Source organism: Tachypleus tridentatus, chromosome 7 (genome assembly GCF_004210375.1).
Source record: "Tachypleus tridentatus isolate NWPU-2018 chromosome 7, ASM421037v1, whole genome shotgun sequence".
Taxonomy (NCBI): domain Eukaryota; kingdom Metazoa; phylum Arthropoda; class Merostomata; order Xiphosura; family Limulidae; genus Tachypleus; species Tachypleus tridentatus.
The window spans coordinates 155,389,600-155,415,533 of NC_134831.1; the positions used below are offsets into that span (position 1 = coordinate 155,389,600).

At 35.2% G+C, this 25,934-nt stretch overlaps 1 protein-coding gene across 3 annotated transcripts; it reads right to left on the bottom strand.

Annotated features, from left to right (window-relative positions):
- Positions 1-309: 309 nt before the first annotated feature.
- On the bottom strand, positions 310-25,934 carry LOC143256965 (uncharacterized). 3 transcript variants are annotated; one of them, XR_013031641.1, is made up of 4 exons: positions 25,659-25,934; positions 16,724-17,074; positions 635-3,133; positions 310-438 (listed from the first exon to the last, which is right to left on the bottom strand). XR_013031641.1 is itself a non-coding variant. In XM_076514908.1 (3 exons), the coding sequence occupies exons 2-3, from the start codon at positions 17,068-17,070 to the stop codon at positions 2,512-2,514; spliced, it is 969 nt and encodes a 322-aa protein (XP_076371023.1). In that variant the 5' UTR covers positions 17,071-17,149; positions 25,659-25,933; the 3' UTR covers positions 521-2,511. The 3 variants fall into 3 exon arrangements, 1 of the variants encoding a protein (XP_076371023.1); XR_013031640.1 differs by having other exon boundaries at positions 16,724-17,149; positions 25,659-25,933; XM_076514908.1 differs by lacking the exon at positions 310-438 and having other exon boundaries at positions 521-3,133; positions 16,724-17,149; positions 25,659-25,933.

Sequence of the window (25,934 nt, forward strand, 5' to 3'; positions counted from 1 at the left end):
TAACAAGCAAATGGAATTCATGTTAAACGTAGTTGGTTTGTAAAGTTATGCATATTGATAAAAACTGGTTATTAATTTAGCAAATAAAATTTAATAGAAATAAATTATAGTCCAAATTCAACCTCAAGATAACATATACTTGAAACGAAGTTGGTAAATTAGAGAAAATTATATGAAATGGCAGAAAGAATATCAAGAAAAAAAAGTATAGAAAGGAAAGAAGATTAAGAAGAAAGAAACAGAAAATTTACCAATCGGGGGAAAAAAAAACATTAACAGCGCCCTCTTCAAAACCTTTGTTGTTGCCATGTTACTTTAGTCACAAGAAAAAAGTTAAGGCCTGTTTTTCAAAAACCGATAAAATCTTGTCCCGCAGTCGACAAACGGTGCTTCAGGAGGTAAATCTACAATATCAAATTCTCGACAATCGACAAAATCCTAAGAAAAAGAAAGGATAATGAAGTAAAGGTTCATCTTTTCATTTAACATGTTATGTAGATATGATGAGCTTCGTTAACATAATATTACCAGAGTAATTTTTGGACACTTTGAGATATTTATTTTTAATGATTTTAGTGTTATATAAGAATTGTTATTTCACTTTATTTGATATATTTGTGAAATATATACATACCATGTTGTACTTTAATTATTCGAAATTCTGTAAATCGTTTGACATAAAAGCGTCAACTAAATGAATTAACTGTAACAAAAGCTATTATTTTTGAGTATTATAAGCCTACTTTCGTCCCAAGCAACTTTCAAAAATATACAGTTTTTATTTAAAGCAAAGTACATAATATTCAGAGTTTAACAATCAAACACACCCCGCTGGGACAGCGGTAAGACTCCGGATTTACAACGCTAAAATCAAAGATTCGGTTCCCTTCGGTGGACATAGCAGACAGCCCGAGGTGGCTTTGCCATAAGGAAACGCACACACACACACACACACATACTCAAACATCACGCGAGGATATCGGAATACAAATTATCAATAGTTGGAGGAGCTTTAAAAAGGTTAAGCACATAATGTTTTATTTTTATGTGTAGTACATTTATCTTAGAGATGGCATAGATGTCTTTATGTACATGTATTTCGAGTTTAGCTAGTCGTATGGCTTCTCATAAAGCTCGATCGATAGTCAACAAATTTTGAAGTTTGCGTTTGGTTTTGAGAACGAAATAACGAATACTCTTCCTTCCATACGTTTTAGTTACCTTGTGTAACTTTCACAGGTACCTCTGGCACATCGTTTTTTACCATTTCCTACCACTAAAATGTAGAAGTAGACCATTAGAACACTCAGGGTGGTTTGACATTAGATGGCTAGACCATTGCACAGTGGGTAAACGATTAAAATGTACAATTAATTTTTAAGAAAGCATCAAACGCATCATCTCGTTGGGCAATTGCCTGATATCCCGAAAAGCCAATCCACACAAGAGAACACCACAGGACTATGTGAATATGGCATTTGTTTGCCTGAGATTATTGCAATAGGTACTGTAACTAAGCGCGGGTGAACGCATGGTTAGTGATGAACTATAACTGACAAAAATTTAATCTGGTTTGTGACTGGCAATTGAGAATGAAAATAATAGGAATTTAAGAGAAGATTTACAAAGATACATCAGGTTTACAAAATAATTACAAATAAAATTAAAGACATACAAAAGTACTAATACTAATACGATGGTAGAGATATGAACATGTTTAGAACATACTAATTATTTCTTACCGCAAATTCCCGACTATTCGACAGTGTAATGCCTACATGTGTTTCCAGTTGCAGAGTTGGTATACCTTGAATATGTAGCTTTGAGGTGACTATTCTATACGAATAAAATATATAACAAAGAGACGAAAAAATCAAAATTAATCTTTCCACCACGGTTCCTTGTCATCTGCTCGTAGTAGATAATGTCTGTAATTATAGCAGCCAAATATTTTGTTTCTTGTATTATACAAGATCCAGACGCTGATGTCAAACTAGCAAGCAAGGAAAATCAGTTAAGGATTAGAAGTTGAGTGCTTAAAACCACAATGTATCAACTCCCACTGCCTTTCGGAGTCTGCAACCAGTTGTGGAAAATCAAATATTCTTAATGCTTAAATACAACCTAAAAGTTGAAATAACTCGCACTGCACTGATTTCCTACAGTGTAAAACTACAAACCTCCATCCTTTTAATGAGATGTGCAAAAAGACAAAAATTTTCTCATAGAAGAAACAGACCACTCTATATTTTTAAGGCTTTCAATCTGCACCCTTTCATTTAATAATTACAAACATATTAAACAGAACTAAAACCCTTACTTCAATAGGAGGAAAACAGGCAACTATGAACTACTAGGGTTTATATATACACATACATACATACACATATTATATATACACACACAGGTTTTATTACGCAATGCAAATTAAATATATATGATAATGCACAAAAGGATATATAAATATTTTATAAACATGTATGTAATTATTCATTTGTTGTTAGGTTTAGCTTAACTGACTGGAATTGTGGCATTCTTTTGAATATCTACATTTTTCTTAGATTTCTGTTTTTTCTTTATCGTAGAAAGTTGTTGATGTTCATTGTTTCCAAAAGGAGTAGGAGTGACACTTCGTGATTGATCAGAAACCGAATTTGAACGTGTTTTAATGTCCAACATTGTAGGTGATTTTAACTTGGAGGACGAACGTTTTTTCTTCGTTTTCTTTTTGCCTTTCTGTTTTGAAATAATGATCTCTCGCTTTTCATTAGGTCTAGATGATTCAGCACTAACTTTGTCTTTTCTTTTTCCTTTTTGCTTTGCCGGTATGAAAAGACTCTCAGTTAAGGCCAGCAAATCTGGAATATCCGATGATTCTTGACTTTCTTCTTCCCGAGCTTCACGTTCGTAAAAACTGTAAGAAAATTCTTGCAGGGTTTCCTGTTCTTTTTCTTCTTCCGATTCATCAGTATTGTGTTTATTTCTGTTACCAGAAGAACAAGATTTTACGTTCAGAAGAGACCTTCTAGGTTTTATTGACCGAAAACGTCCGGCTGTACCCACGTTTCTTTTAGATATAACATTTCTATCTGTTAACATTGTTTTTACACTAAGTTTATCCAGTTCTATAAACCTACAAGAAAATAAAATCAATATATGTATTAGTTTGATCAAAGGATAAAGATCGTCATGTCATTAAAGTAACAACAACAGCTGTCATTTTACTTGGTTCAACTTTTACTTTTTTACTTTTCTCAAATTTCATACTTCAAAATTTTTTGCTCTTTAAATGTGAAAGTCAACTCTCGTTATTTGTAATTTTTAAGTCCGCAAACTTGTACTTAAAAATAGTGAACTGAGAGAGGATTCCCACACCCCGCACACGTGTCGTGCCAGACGACCAGAAGGCACGGACAAGGTAACGAGAAGAAAAGGAAAAATGGTCCCTCCGAGAGGCAAAATGGGTCTCTTGCAAAAAATATGGCATCCATTGCAAAGCGGTTGAACAGGGAGAACACATAGAATTGCTTAACAATGCTACGCATCCCCTGGATGTTCAAAGTAAAGCAAGAAAAACCCATCAACCAATCACAGGGGAGAAATCACTGACATTGCTGCTTCGACTGAGTAGACGGAGACAGGGAGCGTACGGCCTCTTGAGGCTACCCGACCCCACTCCCTCCTCGCAGCAGCGGCCGCCGACATCCGACCACCGCTGCTGCACAACAAGGACATCCGGACCAAAGTCCAGTAACAAAACGGGGCTGCAAGGCCCCCGTACCACCCCACTGTTCTCATTCAGTCCAGAGAGACAGGGAAGACTGGGGAAGTCCAAATAACAGGCAAACGAGCTGGGTGACGGCAGCTCGTCCAGTGTCGAAGTCGGCGCCTTTACGGCCTCGGGGGCCAGAACATCCATCAATCCCAGAGCCAGTACCGAGGATCCCTCGGAATCCCCAGCCGTTACCGCGCCAGCAAGGAAAGATAGGGGCTCCACGGAGTCCCCATCAACCCCTGCCGACCCATCCCAAACAGGGGGCACGACCCTCCACAGAGGGACCCACCCCAACACTTACAGGGGTAGCAGGATCGTGGGTGCCCACACAGCCCCTGAACCCCTACAGGGACCCCATCCAAACCAGGGCCTGAAGGACGGGCCTCCTCCTCAGAGCCCCCCATACCCGAACGACACCCAAAGCACCACCCTCCACCCTAGAGGATGCAGCCTCCATGAACTGGGCGGGCAAGACGTAGGCCCCTTAGGGGACCGGACTCTCCCTTCTCGGACACGGCAGCCGCTGGGACAGGCACCCCCTCGGGTACCCCACCCACAGCCGCCGTGGACGACGCGGGAGGAGGAGCTGCATAACTTGCCACACGCCTCAGGCATCGCGATAGCGTGTGACCACCACTACAAATATCACAAGAGACAGTACACGAACTGTCCTCATGTCCGTATGCCAGACATATTCCACACCGTGGTGTCTGGCACTCAGTTAATAGGAGTCTTTCGAGGCCATAGCAGCGACACAGCCGTCGCATACCCGGGTAATGACACATTATCCGGAAACCGTTCACCGACAAGAAGTTCGGACTCGGCGTCATCGTATCCATACAGATTCGCCGATTCCCGGTGCACACATTCGGGCGCGTCTGGTGCGCCTCTTGTTCAATTTTTCTCACCGTCCCATACGCCGACAATACGTCCTTGACGACGTCGTGGAACAACTCGAACGGGGTCGACCGGAGAGTCACCCACTTAATGTTGGGACCGGCCGACTCCACAGTCACACGCTGGTCATCTTAGGGGAAGTCTCCTCGGTCCAGCAGGAATTGGGCGTGAGTGGCTGACGCCAGCGTCGCCACAAAACTCCCATTACCAAAATGTTGCATACAATCAACGTGGCTACTCCCGACAGCGAGAGAAAGGCTTTAAAAACCGTAAATGTCTACAAAGGTCACGCCTCCTTTCACACCACGAAACAACTCGGTTAAACTTTACTGAGAAGCACCAAACATGGGACGTAGAAAAGTGGACGAAGATTTTGTTCTCTGATGAGAAAAAATTTAACCTGGCTGTTCCAGGTGGCTTCCAACGTTACTGGCACAATAAGGATACCCCACCGGAGATATTTTCTACACGACACAGTGGGCCCTCGCTTGTGTGAAAATGACTGGATCTTTCAGCAGAACAACGCTGCAATCCACAATTCCCGCAGAACAAAGGACTTTCTCATGGCGAATAACGTGATTCTTTTGGACCATCCAGCATGTTCGCCCGAACGGAACCCCATTGAAAATGTTTGTGGATGGATGGCAAGGGAAGTCTATAGAAATAAACGTCAAATCCAAACAGTGCATGATCTTCGTGAAGCCATTTTAACCACTTGGAATAACATTCCAGCCAGCTTTCTACAAACGCTCATATCTACCATGCCAAAGCGAATGTTTACAGTTATTCGCAATGACGGCCGTGCAAGTCACTACTGAGATCTCTCGTTGGGCATTTTATATACTTCTTTTTGGCATGGTTTTAAACACCATGCTGGGCAAAACCAGCTAGTATTTAGGCTAATTTCATAGTGTTCACATTTTCCCTATTAAATGCTAAAAAAGTTTGTTTTTTTCCTTTTTTTATTTTCATCATTTGAAGCTCTACTCAAATAAGTGGTTAAGTCTGACAATGCAAAATGCATATATTTTTTTTTATGTTCATTGGCCTTAAGATTTTGGCCAGCAGTGTATGTTGGTTACATTTATAGTAAGTAATTATTAAATATAAAAGTAAAATATATAGCGCAAGAACTCATATCCATAATTGTGAAAATAAAATGTGCCACTTAAAATATCCAAATACAAAGAACAAACACAAATATTTCAATTTAGAAACAGTCTTTTTTAATGTAAACAGCCTCACAAACGTGAAATAAAACTTTATAATTAAGTTTAGTACCATTCACCAAATCAGGTTGAAAATATTTAACTTAAGGCTGTTCATATACTATACTATACACTTACACACTCCTCACACAAGGCTTTGGAATTACCATTCACATACCATGCTAATAATACGCATACTGTAAACATATATCATTCCCTCAGTTTCAACAACTACAACAGCATGACAATTAGGTTTAACAACGTGTACGAGTTCCTCATGTTTGAATCACATATTGTAATTTATGTGACACATATCATCTTGATTTCATGTATGCATTAACATTCTTCTAGAAATGTATTCTAAAAATCCTAAAGGAAGAAAGCACAAGCAGTTGTCTCTACAACGTGTTCCAAATGCGCTTGGTTGGGTTAAAGCCAAATATGCGTGTTGGCCTGTCCATATTTTCGGTAAGATAGAGTTTATTTCCATTCCTTCAAAATAAGGTTTTCCGCACTATTTCATTAAGATAAAAAGATTAATCAAGTTCATCTTCAGTTGGTTTCATAATGACACGAAATTTGGTCTTATCCCACGTATACTTGGAAGGGGAATTTTTTTTCGAAATAGTAGCAATCCGGTTTTCTAATAAACACACGATTGATCCGTATTTAAAGACATGCTTTTTACGTTGTTACTGCGGTTACCTTTAAACTCTCATATGTCATACGGCATATAAGCATACAATGAAATAAGTTGTGAAATATTCAGATAATTATACATCCATCTAATTTATTGTGCTCATGTTAGTAAGTACTTTCAGTTCTTATGATCAAAGAAAGATAGTGCCTGCTCTTCTAGCAGTTACTATCCAGAAAACCTTAAATGCCATCCAATTATTTTAACGTTGTTTGTCGGCTAAACTTAGTTCCGCAACAAATAAGTGTCAGAAAATCCTTGCAGTCATTCTCACAAATAAGACTATGCAAATATTTTTATTTTGAGCAATACCACATGTTCCTTGGAAATAAATAAAGTGTAAGCCTCACTTGGCAGTTAAGATATTACATTTTCAAGTATTTGTTTTGTTTAGGAGACAAACTATTTGAAAGTGGACAAAAAATTCAGAATAATTTTGTAAATTTCAATTTTTATCCTCATAAGCATAACTTTATTGCTGTATATATATATATATATATGAAGTTAAAATATATCATTAAAATTTACCAGCCTTATGATAAACACACTGAAAACAAATACATCTCAAAATCTTCAGTCCATAACTTATTTAAATTAAAGATTCTGAAACAGAAACAAGCTACACATTTTGACAAGACGAATTATTTTTTGCTCCGCTATTATTACAGTACAATCTGTGATAATTCCACTTTAAAATTAACAATATAACTGTTGGTTATCACACTTATAACTATAGCTTTACATAATCGTCTCTCTTTGGTCAAAGTTCACACAGGCTAGTTTGATTACTTTAGAAAACAACTGACAAGATAAATTCTTCTTCTCTACTCTGTTATTGCAATACAAAATTTGGTAATTTCACATTAGAAATCGACATTATACGCTATTTATGGTTAAACTCACTTAACTAACTTTCTATCTCACTGTTTCAAGTTAATACACTTCCAAAATGCAGTTCGAGTTAGAAAAAATAAGTTAGTTTTTCTATAATAACAAGTGATATAGGTCTGATAACAGAATAATTGTGCATTTCTTTAATGCTCACTAAAAATTAGGAAAATGCGAAGGAATGGGATAGCAAAACCTTCAGAGAATGGTTAGAGGTCTCTATTAGTAATTATGAGGAAGAATGACAGACAGCCAAGATTCTGTATGATCTTTAGATTGGTGAGTACAGAATGTGCCAATGTCCCTACTTTTGCATTAATAGTCGATTACACCTGTTAGTTTATTACATTGCATATATAATTTCCAGCTACTGGAAAATAACTCGACAATAACTGTAGATCCAAGACTTCTTTCATATAGAGCATATGAATTCTGCCTAATGACATGTAAAACTTGCTACATTAAAAAGACCAATGAAGTTTAAGCTGATAGAAAGATGAGATTTTAGTATTTTTGAATGCCCATTCCAGGACACTCATAAAAGCTCTGAATAATATTTTAGCACATTAAAAAAGAAAATTATAAATTAAATTTAGGAATATGTGCATAGCATGTGCTTAGAACTGGGATTTCTGAGTAAGAGTAATTAAGAGATTGGTGTGTGCGACAACTTATCCTGTGAATAATTATACCAGTGAAAACTGGTTTTAGCGAGAAACTAAACATGTCATACTATTGACAAGTTCGTAGACAGTTTTTCCAACATGGACACATCAATGTTTGCACTTATTAACATAAATTATGTATGAACTTTGGGAGAACATACAGAAATAGACAGCAAGCATTTCAATCATTGACTCTTGCTTTGGTCAAAAGTTCAAAGATTCCATTCATACTGGATACAGGTGTTAGATATTACAAGATTGGAGAGGAACTGCTATAAACACAGGATTATGTGGACTTGTATTTTATATGTGAATCATAAATTTACACTTCCTGAATGGCAATAATGTATAACAAAGATGATCAGTTTGTAAATGTGGTATTTGATAAACATTACCACAAATGATTGTAGCTGTACCTCATTATACCTTTACTCGAGAAACCATGGTCATAATAAACAACATATTTGTGAAACGTACCATTATCTTTGTTTTCTTCAATTGTGTATCGTAGGAAATTTACCCCTCCTCTTGATCACCTATCACTGAAATAGACAATGAACTTCAAAAATCCAGAAATTATAATTGCACATTGGATAATGTTGCTACAAGTCTGCAACTTCATGTACAACATTAGCCAGCTTAGAAATGGTGATAAATTAGCAACTAAATTTTAAAAGCATGACCATTTAATGAATTTGGAGATTCTGAATGTCATAATGAGGTCAAAGCCATTTAAAAAACGCTTCTATGGATGAATACCACATGTTACTGCTCTAGAACTTTGGGAAACAGCAGAAAGATTGAAACATAGCATGAGAAATAGTATATAGTACGATGAAGCACAATTACCATAAATTGGTGATTACTGTGTGATGCGCAAAACCTTTGGAAGTATCAGTAGTAAGTTACAAATGTACAGTTGTGTACTGTACTATCTTTGTAAGTCACTCAAACATGGTAATCATCTTTTGATGCAGCTACTATCCTCAAACACAGGATGTTCTTTGGGTTTTGTGTAATTCAAGAATTAGAATACATCAGGGAATGATACAACATAAACAGGTTTTTGGCTACCTTTGTGCATAGTTATTGAAAGATGATGTAGAACAGTACAACTGTAGGTTTCCTTTTGTAAAAAATTGCTCTTAATATAAATGGTCCTTTGTCTGAAACATTATTGCTGCATGTGATCAATTACTTTACCAAATAACATAGAAAATATCTATTGGTCAGTACTTCAGCGCATTTCATTACTGATGTTTTGTTTGAGCACATAGATCAAGAAGCTGAATCATTCCATTAAAATTACAAATGCTTATGTGAACGAAAAATTGAATTATTCTTTAATCTTTATGCATGACACAAATACGTGTCAAGTGAAAAAAGATAGGAACACTAGTCAACGTACAATGGAAGTTTCATAAAGACGATCGCCCGAATAAAGAAAATGAAAAAGTTAGAGCAAACACAAGTTGATTGAGATGCATTTCAATCTGCAATATAAGAAGCAGAAAGCAATAATTTGTCTCATCTATATTAGACAGATGCAATCGCAGCAAAGGGAAAGGATACAAATGTTTATATTAATGACATTGACAACAGGAAATGAGCCATATAAAACACGACTATCAGAAGAAAGCTGTTATGTCTGACGAAGCTTCAAAGAATGTCTATAGTACAATCTGTTAATAATATTCAATGCAAACTTTTAGTAAGTATTAAAACATATAATAAAATGATGTATGATATATACAAATAATAAAATGTTAAAAGAGAAGTTGATGGTAAATTTAATATGATTTATTACCTTTGCCACTGAAGTTGATGGAGATCATGTTTTTACCCGTGTATATGTCTGTTAGCAAGATTTTGCGAAAATGACCGAGTCGATTTGGATGAAAGTTGTTATACATTTGGACTATGATGCAACTTAAAAGTATCTAGTTTTTGCAGAGGCAAGGTCACAGTAAAGATGTGAAAATGCAGCAAAATATCTATCTCTTAACATTGGGATTGATTTTTCATAGCATGTTTGCTTTATAGCTCAGTCAAAAATAAGATTCTGATTAAACTTGGTAGACATATGAAGAATATTATTCCTCATTGTCTTGCCTTAGATAGTCCGTATCCATTGATAACGACAGATATATGAACACATTTTCATATTTGCTGAGTCCTGAATATGATCAGCACTTATTGTATGAGGTATGTGCTATGTGCTATTTTAAATGTCCCTCTAGTTAAAGAATTAATAGTTTTGTTCAGAGAAATTTTTGGGGTTTTAGTTAAATTATCTAAATTTAATTATGTTTGATATTTATTTTACGTATTACTTTAATTGATAATCTGTTTATGTAGTGTCCAATTCAACGAGTTTTGCTGAAAGTTAAATAAACAAACAGTTTCTTACTCAGAACGAAAAATATGATGTTTTTCAAGGTAATTGATGAACTGTAGACGTGGATGAATATATTAATATTTCAATTGTTATTTGTATCTCAGTATCCGAGTCAATTCTTTATTCTAGCTTTTAACTTCCTCGAGTTGATGGCTTGCATTCTAACCTGTGACTGCCTAAACTGGATTTAAATAAATTCATTTGTAACTGGTGTTAAAGTCAAACCCCAAATGACTAGCCTTCCATTACACAGCCAAGTCCAACAACAGCAACCTGCAGGATTGAGTGCTGAGCAAGGTGAAAATAGTATATAATATTTAGTCAAATGATGTCTTAATTGATTATACAAAGCAGCTTGTTAAGCTTATTAAACCTGAGCAAATTGACTGTTTGAGTGCCTACTATATATTTAAATGTATACTGTAAACATAAACTGCTGATTAGTAATTTTTCTAATGCTCTTTATCTGCAAATAAGAAATACAGCCCCAGTGAGCCTTCAGTATGATATTCTACCCAACCCCAATACAAATATACTGCACTGTCCAAAGGAATTTGTGGAGTGTCTGTGTTCACAATGGTTTATTAACGTGAAAAACTAATAAAATAGTTATATGCCAAAATTGATATCATGACAAAACAGCAGCAAAACAAAATTCAATCCTGGTAAATGTATATGGCTATAGTGTACAACTGTAGTAGCAGGAAACTTGCATCTATCTGGATTAATCTTTCTATGTGACAGCTTAACAAAATGTTTTGGGCTTCAGCAACCCTGTAACGCGAGTAAGTTTATCTAAACACTGTAAAACTGAAGTTCTATGTCTCTACGTGCTGTCGAGAAATGGTTTCTCAAGCAAATAGCACTGACTGGACATGTTTACTCTTATGGCAAGAATACTGTATTGTGCAATCTCGATTGAACTAATGAGCATATATATATTTACAGGTATGATGTATCTGACATTTCATGAGGAATTATACAACGAAATGCTAGTAGTGAAGTGATATGACAGCTGTGATGATCAAGTGAAACGCCACTGTTCGGCTGGGTTTAACTACTCACACTGCGTTCATGGTTTGTTATGGATCAACATTTAAGTAGCTACAGAATCTGAAATCAAAAACGTTTTGAATTTTATTTTGTGAGCTACTGGTAGGATGTCTATAGGAGATTGTGTAATAACTACTTTACTCTGTAAAGGAATTCCAAGCATTACAATACCGGATGTTGAATGAAGTTTGGTACTGCAATGTCATTGTGAGGACTTGCAATACTCAATAAATCTATCAAGTAGGGAATATAACGCAATACCCACTATATCACTAAATAATTGTAATAAGTACAGTTTAGATCGTCATCTCAACTTCATTATTCTACAGACTTAATACTTACGTACTAATACACTACAATGTACAGGTATAAAAGGTCCCAACTAGTTACCTACACTAACTAGTTTACTACCAACCACCACCCATTAAATCCACTGTAACTACCAATTTTCATACTCTAAACAAGCCTTTATATGCGATAAGGTGTTTATCCACATAAAAGTATTGACAAGTTGTTTAAATTACCTTATTAACAACTAAATATACTTATCGAACCTTCAGTAAAATTTCCTTAAATTTTTACTTTTGTATATTTATTGAATACATTCTTATATTTATCACAGAATATTTTAACAATTTTATTTAGTTTCTCTATTAAATATATTAATAATTAACTTTTGCATAAATAATTAAACATTAATAATTTTACAAAATTTGAATAATTGTGAAGGTATAATGATTATATCAGAGGAGTATGGTACATTACTATTAAAATAGGATAAACCATATATCAAGTATAACACTAACACAAATTTTGTTCCTGGATAGTATGTGCAATTTTTTAATTGCTTATGTTGTAAAAGTACAAAAAATGGACATTATTCCCTTCACACCTTTGCTTTTGTGATCTGAATAATGAAATTAGAAAGTAGCCTATTTTCTATGTAAAAACGGGCTATTCTGCACATTTTCATTAACATAAGGTCTGAATAAAACAACTTATGAATCAAAATTTACATGCATTTATACTAAAGTTATACATAAATGTTTAGAAGCGAGTGGTTTTCCGAGATTGGCGACTGTAATGTAAATCACTTCCATGTATTAGCCCCCAAATATAGTCTCCCATCATGTATTCATTGTACGCTCCTTGGTCACAAAAGCAAAAATTTGAAGAGAAAAATATGTCTTTTCCATTTACTTTAGGCATAAACAATTGGGAAATAACACTTTCTGTCCAGGAACAAGAAAAAGTAAAAATTTTGTTACATAATGTAATTTGTCTACTGGGCTACTAATTAGTGCCTTACCACCATAATCGGGACTGGAATGACAACTTCAGGAAATAAGTTTATCCTACTTACCCCCATGATGTTAAAAAAAACACGTAGATTCAAGAAGTCTTGATAGGAATGAAATAGAAGCCTTGTAACCAGAGCGTTTTCAAAAGGTGGAAGACCCAGCAAGGTAGGTGGTTAAGGCACTCGACTCGTAATCAGAGTCTTCGAATCCCCGTCACACCAAACATGCTCGCCCTTTCAGCCATGAGGGAATTATCGTTATAATGTGACGGTCAATCCCACTATTCATTGGTAAAAGAGTAGCCCAAGAGTTGGCGGTGGGCGGTGATGACTATCTGCCTTCCCTCTAGTCATACACTGCTAAATTAGGGACGGCTAGCACAGATAGCTTCGTGTAGCTTTGCGCAAAATTCGTAACAAACCATTAGCATTCAAAAGGTGGACCTTTCTTCTCCAAGGGCAAACAGGGGCAACTTATGGATTTACATCGCTAAAATAAATCAGGGATTCGACTCCCCTCGGTGGACTCAGCGGATAGCCAGATGTGGCTTTGCTATAAGAAAACACACACGTAATTGAACAAGTGATATATATAGAGGGAGTTTAGTGACATCATGAAGGTCATTTGGTCTTCCAGGAAATATTTATTTCTGTATGTAATATTGTAAGAGTCTCATTTCCCGCACAATATAGTCGATGGCGACAGTGTATGTGAAGAGGTGTTAGGAATATTTTAATTTAAAAATGGTTAAATATATGTATATCTAAAACTATGCTTAGGTGTTTAAGTAAAATAAAGATGACACCTGGAGACTGACTGAAAAAGATATGTCATACTAATCAATTTATAAAACAGGTATGAAAAATTATATTAAACAGTTAAAGAAATAGTAAGTTTTGGGAAATTAGGCTTTAATATTACATTAAAAAATAAGCAGAAAATAAAATTCATTGATGTCGAGAAAACCTACTTGTAGAGAAAAATATATGTAAAAACAGCTCGTTTGGGTTGAGAATTTTTTTTACGTAGAGAAGCGAACAACGTTTCGACTTTCTTCGATGATCATGTTTCTGACAGAGATGAAACTAATGAACGGAGATCACCAATCCAATATCTGAATTAATTCCAAAAGACTGAAGTGTTTAGATTAGCAATCCAAATAAGCTTATTTTATTTCTCCATCTGCTTTAGTTTTGGATCCTGTTTCATTGCCGATGAGAGTAACATCGTTAATGGAATGAGAAGGTTAGTTAAAGTATTGAGCAACAGGGAGATATTTTTTCGGTGTTAATAGAAGATTTATGGTTTTTGTAACGTTCTCTGAGGGTTTTTTGTGTATGTCCTACATATCGATGATTGCATTTTTACAATGTATAAGATATATAGTTTTTCGTTTTTCTCGCAAGTGATTTCTTTACATATCTTCTAGTTTCATTGATTGTGCTTATCGGAAAATTAGTCAGTAGTTTTTATGAACTTGCAGATTTGACAACGGGCTTTATTGCATGGACGACAACCAGTTTTTGGTGGGATGTAATCCACTTTTTTTAAAGAAAAAAGAATTTCTTTTAGAGTTCTGCTTTTTAGGAAAGAGACAACTGGAACTTTCAAAAATGTCTCTTCAAGGTGATCGTTGGGCTGTAGGAAATGAAAATGTTTTTATTTTGTTTTCAGAATTTGTGAAACATTTTTGAATTTAAACTGATAAGTAATAATAAGAGGAATTATATTTGAAAGTTTACTATTACTCTGATGTAGGATGTTTTTCCGCTGAGTATTGTTAGCCTTTTCAACCTGTCTGTCGATTTCAGCATCTTTATATCCTCTTTGTAACATGGTTTGTTTCAGATCCTTTGTGTGCTTTGTGTAGTCTATTTCATCCGAGTATATATTCTTTATTCTAAGAGCTTGAGTATAGGTGATATTTCGTTTAGTGTGAGAGAGGTGACAGTTTTTATAGTGAAGGACAATAAGGAATACTATTCTATATCTGTCCATCACGTTTCATACATTTTACCATATTCGACTAAGTTACAGAGCAAACATTGTGTGAAAAATTGATCCACAATATAACAAAGTTTTTTTTTTGTATTTTTGTAACCTTGCTCTGACCTTGACCATTCAAAAATTAATTACTTCTTAGTTGGGTTATAGTCCAGATCCACTCAGCGGTTCGAGAGAAATCTAGCCGACAAATAAAATATCCACCATCTCCTTCGGTAGCGGAGGTAAAAATATATATCTTTTTGTTATATGTCATCTTCAACATTGCTTATGTTTATGATAACCTTAATTTTGGCATCAATATTTTTCTCCTTAACTTATTCCTAGTCAGTAAAACTAAATTTGTCTTTAACTGTTCAAAACATATCTGATAATTTCATTCCTATCAGTATTAATGCATCCCCCCCCCTTTGCATATATATATACATATTATTTTTAATTCTATTCGTTATTTACATTCTTTCTGATTTACGCATATACTTTGCATACACAGTTCAGAGGTTACTTTAAGATTTCCTTTCATTTTTTTTAAATCATTGTTCTATATCTTATCCTTCCTTTACTAATTTATGTAAAGTAAAGTATCACCTTTATATGTTCTAACATCCAAAATCAATGGAAGACTTGTACAATGAAACCAACCAGCAAGCACTACCATAAATTATTTCAATGAAGATTATAGAAATAAATTTCACAATATAGACGTTTTTTGTCTCTCTATATTATCGTTCAAGAAGAAAGGTTTTACACTGGCGTTCGGTTTAAAATAATTTTCTGTGATAAACCTAAATGTGAAATGTTATCAAAATTTATCTAACTTCGAATTTAAATTTTTAGTGCAGCTAATTTCATGCAAAAATCGCAAAATTTGGAAGTATATTGCAAAGACTTTATAACAACTCAAATGTAAAAAACTTTGAAGTTAATTAATAAGTGAATAAAGCGATTCGGATATTTTTTTAAATATAAATAAATGAAACATGACAGCAAAGGCTTTTGTATGTTTGTTTCAGATATTTGCACAAAGCTACACAAGAACCATCTACCATCCATAATTTTGAATTGGAAGACTATAGGAAAAGGCAGCTAATTAAAGAACCCATTTGAGTTGTTGGACTACTCTAATCGAATCGTTAATCGTAAAACACCCACGATTCCAAAGGACAGAGCGCGATTTACTTTCTATGGTAACCGGACGTGAACCAGGGGCCTTTAGATCCGCAATTGAGCACGTTAATTGGCGCAACATCAAATGATCTGAAGGTTTTACGTTATGAAATTTAAAACTTTTGAAAAATGAAAATGTAAAGGGTTAGCCTGTTGAAATTTACAAGATTATCCGAAGTGTTGTAGTATCTTAGAAGAGAGCAATACAAAAGAACACAATTTAAAAATCTGAAAAATGCAGGTGCATTTCCAGTTAAGACAAGATTATCTTATGGAATAAGTTATCATACGCAGGTCGTAGAGGTTGTCACTCTACAAAAATTTGCAGAAGGAAGCTATGATATCGTGAAAAAAAATAAATGGTGGTTTTACTATTTTTTCTTGAAATAGATATCCATCTGAGAATAGCAGAAGTAATATTATCATCATTCATCTAGTAACAGTAAAATGTCATATAGTCAGTCAATAAATAAATGCTCAAGTTATATCAAGGCCTCCAACATCATAAACAAGATGCAATGACAATACCGTCCATGTACTTGTATGCCATGTCGAAGTTACTCATATGCTAACATCAAAAAACCATGTCAATATCACTTAAACGTAAAAGGTAAAATTTCATAATATAATTACTCTAACAAAAAATAAAAGTTATTAAGTGGTTTCTCACCTACTAAAAGCATCCTCGTCAATTTTTGATTGGGGTCGAGATAAGGTCAACATCCTCCAATCAATATCCACTTGACTTAAATCCCTGATCTTAATGTTTTGCATAGTCGATGGAACGGGGTCAATAAATTGGTAATGTCCTAATGCTGCAATAGAAGAAGACCTTATCTGATAAAGACCAAGAATGTCCTGCTCGGACAGTTGCTCAGGTCGAAGTCGGAGCTCGGGAAGCTTCCATAAAGCACTGTTTAAATCTTCTTTTGAGCGAATCTTCAGTTTGCTGAAATCCAAGAAATTCAGCGACACTTGCTGGGGTACTTCTTCTTCGTCGAGTCGTAAAAACGCCATCTGTCTTTTAAGTCAACATATAAACCGAACAAACTTGAAGTGCGATGCACTTTTTTCAGTATGTCATATCAAAAACTTTCTAAGGATATACAAAAGAAAGACATCACGTTATTTTAAAGAGTGGTGTTTCTCCAAGTTTACAATATCTATTTTTCACACATGATTAACGTGAAATACGACATTCAATATCCAAACCGTTACAGCGACTTTAACAAAAGAAATGAGGCATTAAATGTAAAGCTGAAATGCATAGTTAGTAAAGTACAAATCATTCAGAATTGTTTGTTTGTTTTTGAATTCCACGCAAAGCTACACAAGGGCTAGTCTTATACTGCTAAATTAGGGACGGTTAGTGTAGCTAGCCCTTGTGTAGCTTTGGCAGCTAGTCATCACCACCCATCGCCAACTCTTTGGCTACTCTTTTACCAACAAATAGTGGGATTTACTGTCGCATTATAATGCCCCACGACTGAAAGGACAAGCATGTTTGCTGTGACTGGGATTTGAACCCGCGATCCTCAGATTACGTGTGGAGCACCTTAACCACCTGGCCATGCCAAATCCTTTTCAGAATTGTTTTGAAGGAAGAATTGAAAGGTGAGCGACATTTACTATGAATATTAGACGGCAATAAAATAACTGGGACCACTTTCTTTAAATAAATAAAAAGCGATGCACATTTTTAGTCTGATTTTCTATCATATAAACTACTTCCTGACTTATATTTTACATCTATCTAATGATGTGTAGTCTAACGTACTGTATTTATTTTGGCATCAGTAACTAGGGTTATTAATTTTTTGTCCTATAGGAAAGGGTAAAATCTGTACCTCAAAGTACATTCTAGATTTACAGTTTACCATTTTACAAGACACCTTGAAAGTTTACTTTAGAATAGTTCCTGGCAAAGAATATCATGTCATACGTATCTGTTAACTTCTGCTGCAGACTTTGCCTTACGATAATCCACTCATAATAATCCTGTATAAATGAAAAATATATCGTTTGTTAGTTTGAGGTTAGCGGAATGCTTGCGAATTGGCGATACGTTTTAGCAAGCGTAACTGGGGCTTGAGACGTCTGCAGACGAACTATATTTTCTTTTATTTAAGAGAGAGAAACACAAACATTAACACTGAAAACAGAATGCAAGTCCAAAAGATTTAGTTTATGTTAAATAGTTGCCCAGCTGACTGACCAGCTATAGGTGCTATATGTCATACATTTCTGCCTATACAAAGTCATTCTAATATTGTGAATACAATGCTGCGTATGTTATTTACATTACACTGGCACTAAAACATTTCTCTCTTGTATATAGAGTATACTTATTATCAATATTTTCTTTCTATAAATACATATTTCATGTATTTTCTATCCTTAAATATATCATATGCTTTCCTTTTTAACAAATGTTTGTACTAGTTGACCACAGATATCCATTCTGTTATCGCAAGTAACACGTTTAATGTACAGGGTGGCCCGTAAGTCCCTACCTATCCATATGCTATTATGTTATATTCAATTACGCATGTATTATAAATTTGTTTCTTTTTTTTCAGAGAAATATGGCCGATGTAAGCCCATTTACACTTGAAGAGCGTATTGTGACAAGTACGCATATTATGCAGCGCGAATGAGAGACAGCACACAGATACACTGGATACAAAAGATATATGGATGGGTTGGGACTTACGGGCCACCTTGTATTTGACTACATATTTCTTGAAGTTGCGTATCTTCTACGTTCCCATATTTAACGTCTTCTTTATTCGTACCTATACATATATTTTCTGATCTTGCATATTTTTGCATTTATCTTCCACACTTCATTATTACACAGGTACCTCACTACCATGTTCTATCCATTAGCATTTCCAGATTTAATACACTTCTCCCTTTTCTTTCATGTAATTTGTAATATTATATAACTTTCTTGATCATAAGTTTAAAATATTTCCTATATTTTTCGATTTTATAATACTTCTCTACTTATCGTAGGTATATATTTTGACTTTTCTTTTGTGTCCTTTAATCTATCTCTCCTGTCTTCACATTTAATATCTCTACCTAATTCATCTTTTGTTTCAACGTGTTATTTCTTGAATTTGTCATGCTCGCACATGAACATAAATACATATTTATATATAAATCATCCGAGAATCACGCACCTTTGGTAAACATATTGAGATACTTCTGCCATTTAACAGACGTATGTCCTGTAAGAAGTATTGTAAGGTATTTCTTCCGCTTCTAATAGTTAACCGCTCCTTTTAATTCCTAACCATAATATTCTCACTGTGAAGGGTATGTTTAAGTCTTTCCTATTAGCTGTATGAAGGTATCTTCTCTGTCAACGGGAGTAAAAATCCCTTCTACGTTCTTACGTACCCCTTCTGACTCTTACTTTAAGGCATTCCCTTTTGTTGTTGTTTTTTTTTTATGTAACAGAGTACGTTACATTAAACCGATTTTGGATCTTCACCATGTTGCTACAGTCCAAGTTACCAAATCCGTAGCTTCCATTGCAAAAAAACAACCTCAGCCATAGGGTTCGTGTCAAAAGCACACACCTATCTCCCAAGCAGCTTTCCATAATCTGTCTGATGTAAAAATGCAATGGTTTTTCCAGCACTTATTCCAACAGTCCGATTGTAGATAAATCCATATAGGCTGCATTCGACGACTTTACACGAATGTTTACATATGAACAAACATGAACACTCATATCATTCTTCAGATGCCTAAAGTAAAAGATGGTTGAATGCACATGTCGTAGAATTTACGTACACGTGACTTATGTCGCTTTTCCAAACGGAGATCCTTCTTGATTACGTTGTGTATTGTTGTCTGATGTTACGTATTATTTTATTCTGGACGAATCTACGATTTATTATATTACGTATGTTAACGTACTACTATCTCAAATAACCAGAATTTTGAATTTCAACTTATTAGTTATTTAAATGTTAATATGTATTTAATTTATTTTATTTGCCAACAAGATTGATACTCCATTTTCATGAACAGAAATATAGTTTAATATACAAACATAAAAAATACAATTTACAATAACAGTTGTTACAAATGATTGTTTATATACAACCATTTTATAAACTTACATATCATGCCGAGTCTTATACCTAATCTAGAACTAAATATTTTATCCACAATCCAGGTTCTCGACGAGCAAATTAATATTGAGTTGCTATTGTTGCACCTCGCTTGAGCAAACGACGTCTTTCTTGATTAGCCTCCTACTGGTTAGAAGTTCTCTCCTTCCAAAAATATTCAATGTTCTCGTAGAAATAACAACGTCCGAAGTAATTCACTGAAGTTGAACGGTTTGTAATGTTCGAAATCTGTAACGTATCTGGTCAAATTCTGCAGTTTTTCGATTGATATAAATTAAATTACAGTTTTAGATTACTAGGCCAAAAGCACACTGACAGTGGCTGTCTAATAACATTGGCGTGTCACTTTTATACAAATCACGTGAGTCTGTAGAACCTTCGAAGTTCGATTGGCAACAATGATCTAGCGCGTTTTCTGAAACGAGTGTTGTTGCTTCTCATGTTCAAGAATTCCCTACAAGTTTCGAGAATAGGCGGGACTTGTGCAATACACAGTCAAGAATATATGCAACATGCAAAATAAAAACAAAAAATCATACAGAAATAAGTTTAGGCGCTACAACAAACTTATAACAGTAAATCTGTTACACTGAGCACATGACTTCTCGTGGAATATCACGTTTAAAAGAAAGCTGCTCTGTGTTTACCAGGAATGGGGTAAAACTTGTTGTAGGTCTCTTTCTGGATGGTTCTGGTGTTCTAAATCGATTCGTATTTGTTTTCTAAAGTCATTATATACAAAAGATACCTTCGTTTAGGATATTCTGAATATCCAAACTAAAATCTTTATGATCAAGGTGTAAATACTATGAATTAGTAAGAGTTGTTAACCATTAATCCCAAAAGCTAACACTTTTCTATGGTATAAGGCTATTTAATTGCTACTTATTATGTCGATCATTCTTCTTATATATGTCTGTGCCTTCCCGAAATACTTTTCGTTTGCAATTTTTTTCACGTTATATATATATATATATTTATTATATAGTTATATATGTTTTATTATATAGCGTACCGAGTCTAATATTATATAATTATTTTAATATCGATATTTCTTTAGTTGAATATATACTCTTCAAAACAAGAAACGCAAAAGGGATATTTTTGTTATTTTAAAGAGAAATATATGTAATAACGTTACAAGCTCAGAGTATGTGATGTTACACGTGTTAAGGCACTGATTTTCAGACCAAATGACAATAAAAGTTGTGCACTTTGAAAACGGAGGAAAACATCGGATTTTTGCCAAAACGCATGCGTGTCCAATAAATTTGTTTGAGAGATCTGCATGTTCTGCAAGTGCAACATGTGCAAAATCCCTATAAAAGTGACGGGTTCTCGGTTTCCATAGCGCAGTGTTAAGCCACCGACACGCAATACAGTTACGCCAAGACTGACTGAAGCACAACGCAACAACGCCATTGGTCGCTTGGAAGCAGGCGAATCTCGATCAGATGTTGCCAGACCTGTGAATGTCCACCCAAGCACCATCACAAGGCTATGGAATCGTCACCAACAACATGGATCAACTCGTGACCGTCCACGATCTGGCAGACCACGTGTGACCACGCCCGCACAAGATCGCAACATCCGGTTACGTCACCTTCGGGATAGGACCACCACTGCGACGTCTACTGTCTCAACCATACGAGGGCTGCGTTGGATTTCCGATCAGACCGTACGCAACCGTCTACGAGATGCAGGAATCCGGCCTCGACGTCCAGTCAGAGGCGTCATCCTCACCCAGCAACATCGTCAAGCACGGCTGCAGTGGACTCGGTCACATCGGGTATGGCCTCATCGACGATGGAGGCATGTTTGGTTCAGCGATGAATCACGTTTTATGCTTCGTAGGCAGGATGGAAGGACCCGTGTTTATCGTCGTCGAGGTGAACGTTTTGCAGCAAACTGTGTGCAGGATGTTGACAGATTTGGTGGTGGCAGCGTCATGATGTGGGCTGCCATCGTCTACAATGCCAAAACAGACCTTTTGCACATTCGAGGGAATCTTACGGCTCAACGATACGTCGACGAGATTCTTAGGCCCCATGTGCAACCCATCATGGTGAAAGTCAACGACGTTTTTCAACATGACAACGCCCGTTTGCGTTTCTTTTTTTGAAGAGTATATTTTAGACATCAATGTAACTTATAATGCTAAGCGTATGTTGCGAAAGTTCCTTCTGTTTTCTAACTATGTAGAAAGTTTCTCGAACGTAAGAATCAACAATGTACTGTACGTGCATGTGAAATACTATTGTTTGTCATTATTATTGTCAACTGAACTTTCAGGAATCTCGCCTTAAAGTTTATAAAACGATACAGTTAGTATACTATGAACTTCGGAAGTTAAAACTGTAAGAATCAACAATATACTGTGCGTGTGTGAAATACTAATGATTACCAGTATTGTTGGGCCAAGTGAATTTTCGAGAACTTCCCCTAAAGATTATTCGAACCTAAGTATTTGTACAAAAGACATTGTACGACTTCAGCGGGGAAAACGTTACGCGTGCCTGTGAAGCAGCTAGCTAGCCGTCAAGCGAAATGTTCAAGTGCATCAACATATTATTTCGCTCTCCGTGAAGCGTCAATAAAAGATTCAGTTTCAAATCAGATAGTAGACTGAGTATCGTTTGTAAAGCCCGGCATGGCCAGGTGGATTAAAGCGTTCGATTCGTAAATTGAGGGTCGCGGGTTCGAATCCTCATTACACCAAAAATGCTCGCCCTTTCAGTCGTGGGAGCATTATGATGTGATAGTCAATCCCATTGTTCGTTGGTAAAAGAGTAGCCTAAGAATTGGTGGTGGGTAGTGATGACTAGCTTCCTTCCCTCTATTCTTACACTGCTAAATTAAGGAACGGCTAGAGCAGATAGCCCTCGTGTAGCTTCGCGCCAAATTCGAAACAAACTAAACCATACACCGAAAAATACGGTAAGTGCACATATGGTATCTGTAATTAGCGACACTTACGTCAATTACACCTGCGAACACACACAAGTATGAAGTATAACTAGTAAAATACAACTATTAGATCCACCAGACTACAATCCGGTGCGCTCAGCAGATAGCCTAATGTGGTTTTGCTATATTAAAAACACTTTATATGTTTGAACGCAATGATCGAAATGTTATAGTCAGAAAAAAAATAAAAACATAAACTAGAAATTAGTTTAACTGTATACAACTCTTTTATGAATATGTCTTAGTTAAATTAGGGACGGCTAGAGCAGAGAGCCATCGGATTGCGAGTCGAGTGCCTTATCCACCTAGCCATGCCGGGCCTTTTCGGTGTATAAGACGCACCCCTGTTTTCAAGGCAATCTTCAGGGAAAAAAAATATTTTTCACAGTCATCATTTATTTATTTGTTCAACAACAGCATAACCTTTTTATTATTCTTTAGAATACTTCAAAAGTAGTGTCCATAATAAAATAAAATATGGATGTTTCATACATTTACATCAAAACGTCGTTCGTTTATTATGAAAATTTCCAAAATCTTCTTTTGCATCACTGAAAACAAGTTCTGAAAGTTCACTCTCACTTGTCTTCAAACAAAATCATCTTTGGTGTCATTCAGGCAATTGCTCACATCATATTTTTTTTTAAATACCTTTATTACAGTTTTCACACTTTAGAGAAGAAAAAAAAGGTTTGGTACTTTTAAACATTAAGGAAAAAAATGCTTACTCGCCATAGGGAGGCTTAAAATTTCTGCCCTGCGATGTATAGGATTATACACAGTAGGTAAAAAATTTGAGACCCCCCCCCCTTTTCTTTTCTTTTTTTTTGCGAAAAAGAAAGTGCGTCTTATACACCGAAAAATACGGTATATACAATCCTGGAACGCATACTTGTAGGTAATAGGTCTTTAGATCGGAGTATATTTTGTATTTTGAAAGGTGATTTAAATGTCAATTGTGGTTGAACTTAAGGATAAAACATTATTCTTATTCTTAAAATTTGCGATTTCAGTGTGAAACTTTTCTTAACTAAGAAAGGAACGATTAGATTTAATGAGTATTTATCAACAGTGTATGGTTTCTTTGTTTCCAGACATGCCGCTGTGCCAATGGTGGGTGCAATAATTACTATATATTTTAACTGCAAGTCCGTAAATTATCAGCGACAAATTTCAAAGGTATTATATGTATATATATATTTTTTTTTTGTTTTAATGAAGGCTCCAGTAGGTTATCCAAAACTTTAGACAGTCACCGTATATTCTTATTTGAAGTAAGAATTATAAAGCTACAAGAGATTACTCTGTATATTATAAACATCACACGTCATCGTACAAATAGCACAAATACAGCTTCATAATATTGTTAATATGCTGTGTCAGCATGAGATTAATACAAGCACAGCTTCACAAGATTGAAAATATGTCGTGTCAGCATGACAACAGTATAGACACAGCTTCACAGGAATGCACACATATTGTGTGAGAAAGGAAATATTACAAATACAATTTTACAAGATTGTGAATATGTCCTGTATACGTGAAAATAGTACAAACACGGCTTCACAGGATTTTAAGCATGGATATATTACAAATAAAGTATCACAGAATTGTAAACGTGTTACGTGAGCATGGAAATAGTATAAATACAACATCACAGGATAGTAATGATGTCGTGTCAGCCTAAGAATGTTGCGGTTATGGGTTGACATGAATTGTTAATATGTCGTGTCGACAAGGGGACGTAACGTTTACTACTTCATAGAAAGTTTTTTCTGACGCCAGATAGTAACTGTGAATATATATTAACATAGTTACAAGGAGAGAAGTGTTTGTTTTTTACTTTATCAGAAACAGTTCAAGAAAAATGACTTAATCACGACGTATAAAAGCATGTATATTCTTTTAGAAAGAAGTAATTACATTATATATTTTACAGAAAGTAGCAGCCCGTCTCTAAGAGTTCACATCACATGTGTATTCTATCACTACAAGTTTTAATGTTACAGAACAACTGGTTTTCAATTCAACAGATAAGCAATTAACGCAAAACCTTTTAAGTTCGAAATATTCGCGAGTTTGTTCCTATTTACATCACAGAACATTTAGGTATTTCATTTAAAAAAAAGAATTATTTACAACGATATTGTTTATAAATGAATTTTATACCATTTTCTAAAATTACAGGCTTGATATTTTTACTGAAAAATGTCCTAAGCTTGGAGAGATTATCTATAATTATTTTGCTTGTACTATGGCGTAATTTCCCACCTTTATAAATACCTCAACTGGATTTATCTTAAATAAATATAAATCTATAATTCAGACTATTGGGGTTTAAACCTTCTGTATTTCTACACACAATGTTTGTTCATTACAGTCAGTTTATTAATATAAGTTGTCATTGTATCATACAATATTGTTAGTTTATCTTATCTATATTTAAGAAGTTGTCATAAAACGTACAGCCAAATAAAATTGTCCTACCTGGCACTGAAATACTCAGATGGAAAGCAGCCTGTGGTTTCTCTAAATGAGATTCCTATCTACTCATAACGGCAAATCGATTAATCGGTGCGTAGCAAGACTTTCTTCGGACAGACTATTGGCGTGGTTCGCACGCGGTCATTCTGTAATAAGTTTTATTTTTATCTCATACAAAATAAAAGTCTTGTTCGATCGATATGCATAGGGTGTGTCCAGAACAGTGTGAAATTGTGCGTGTCCAAACCTCTTCCATTGCGCAGTCTATAACCTCACACG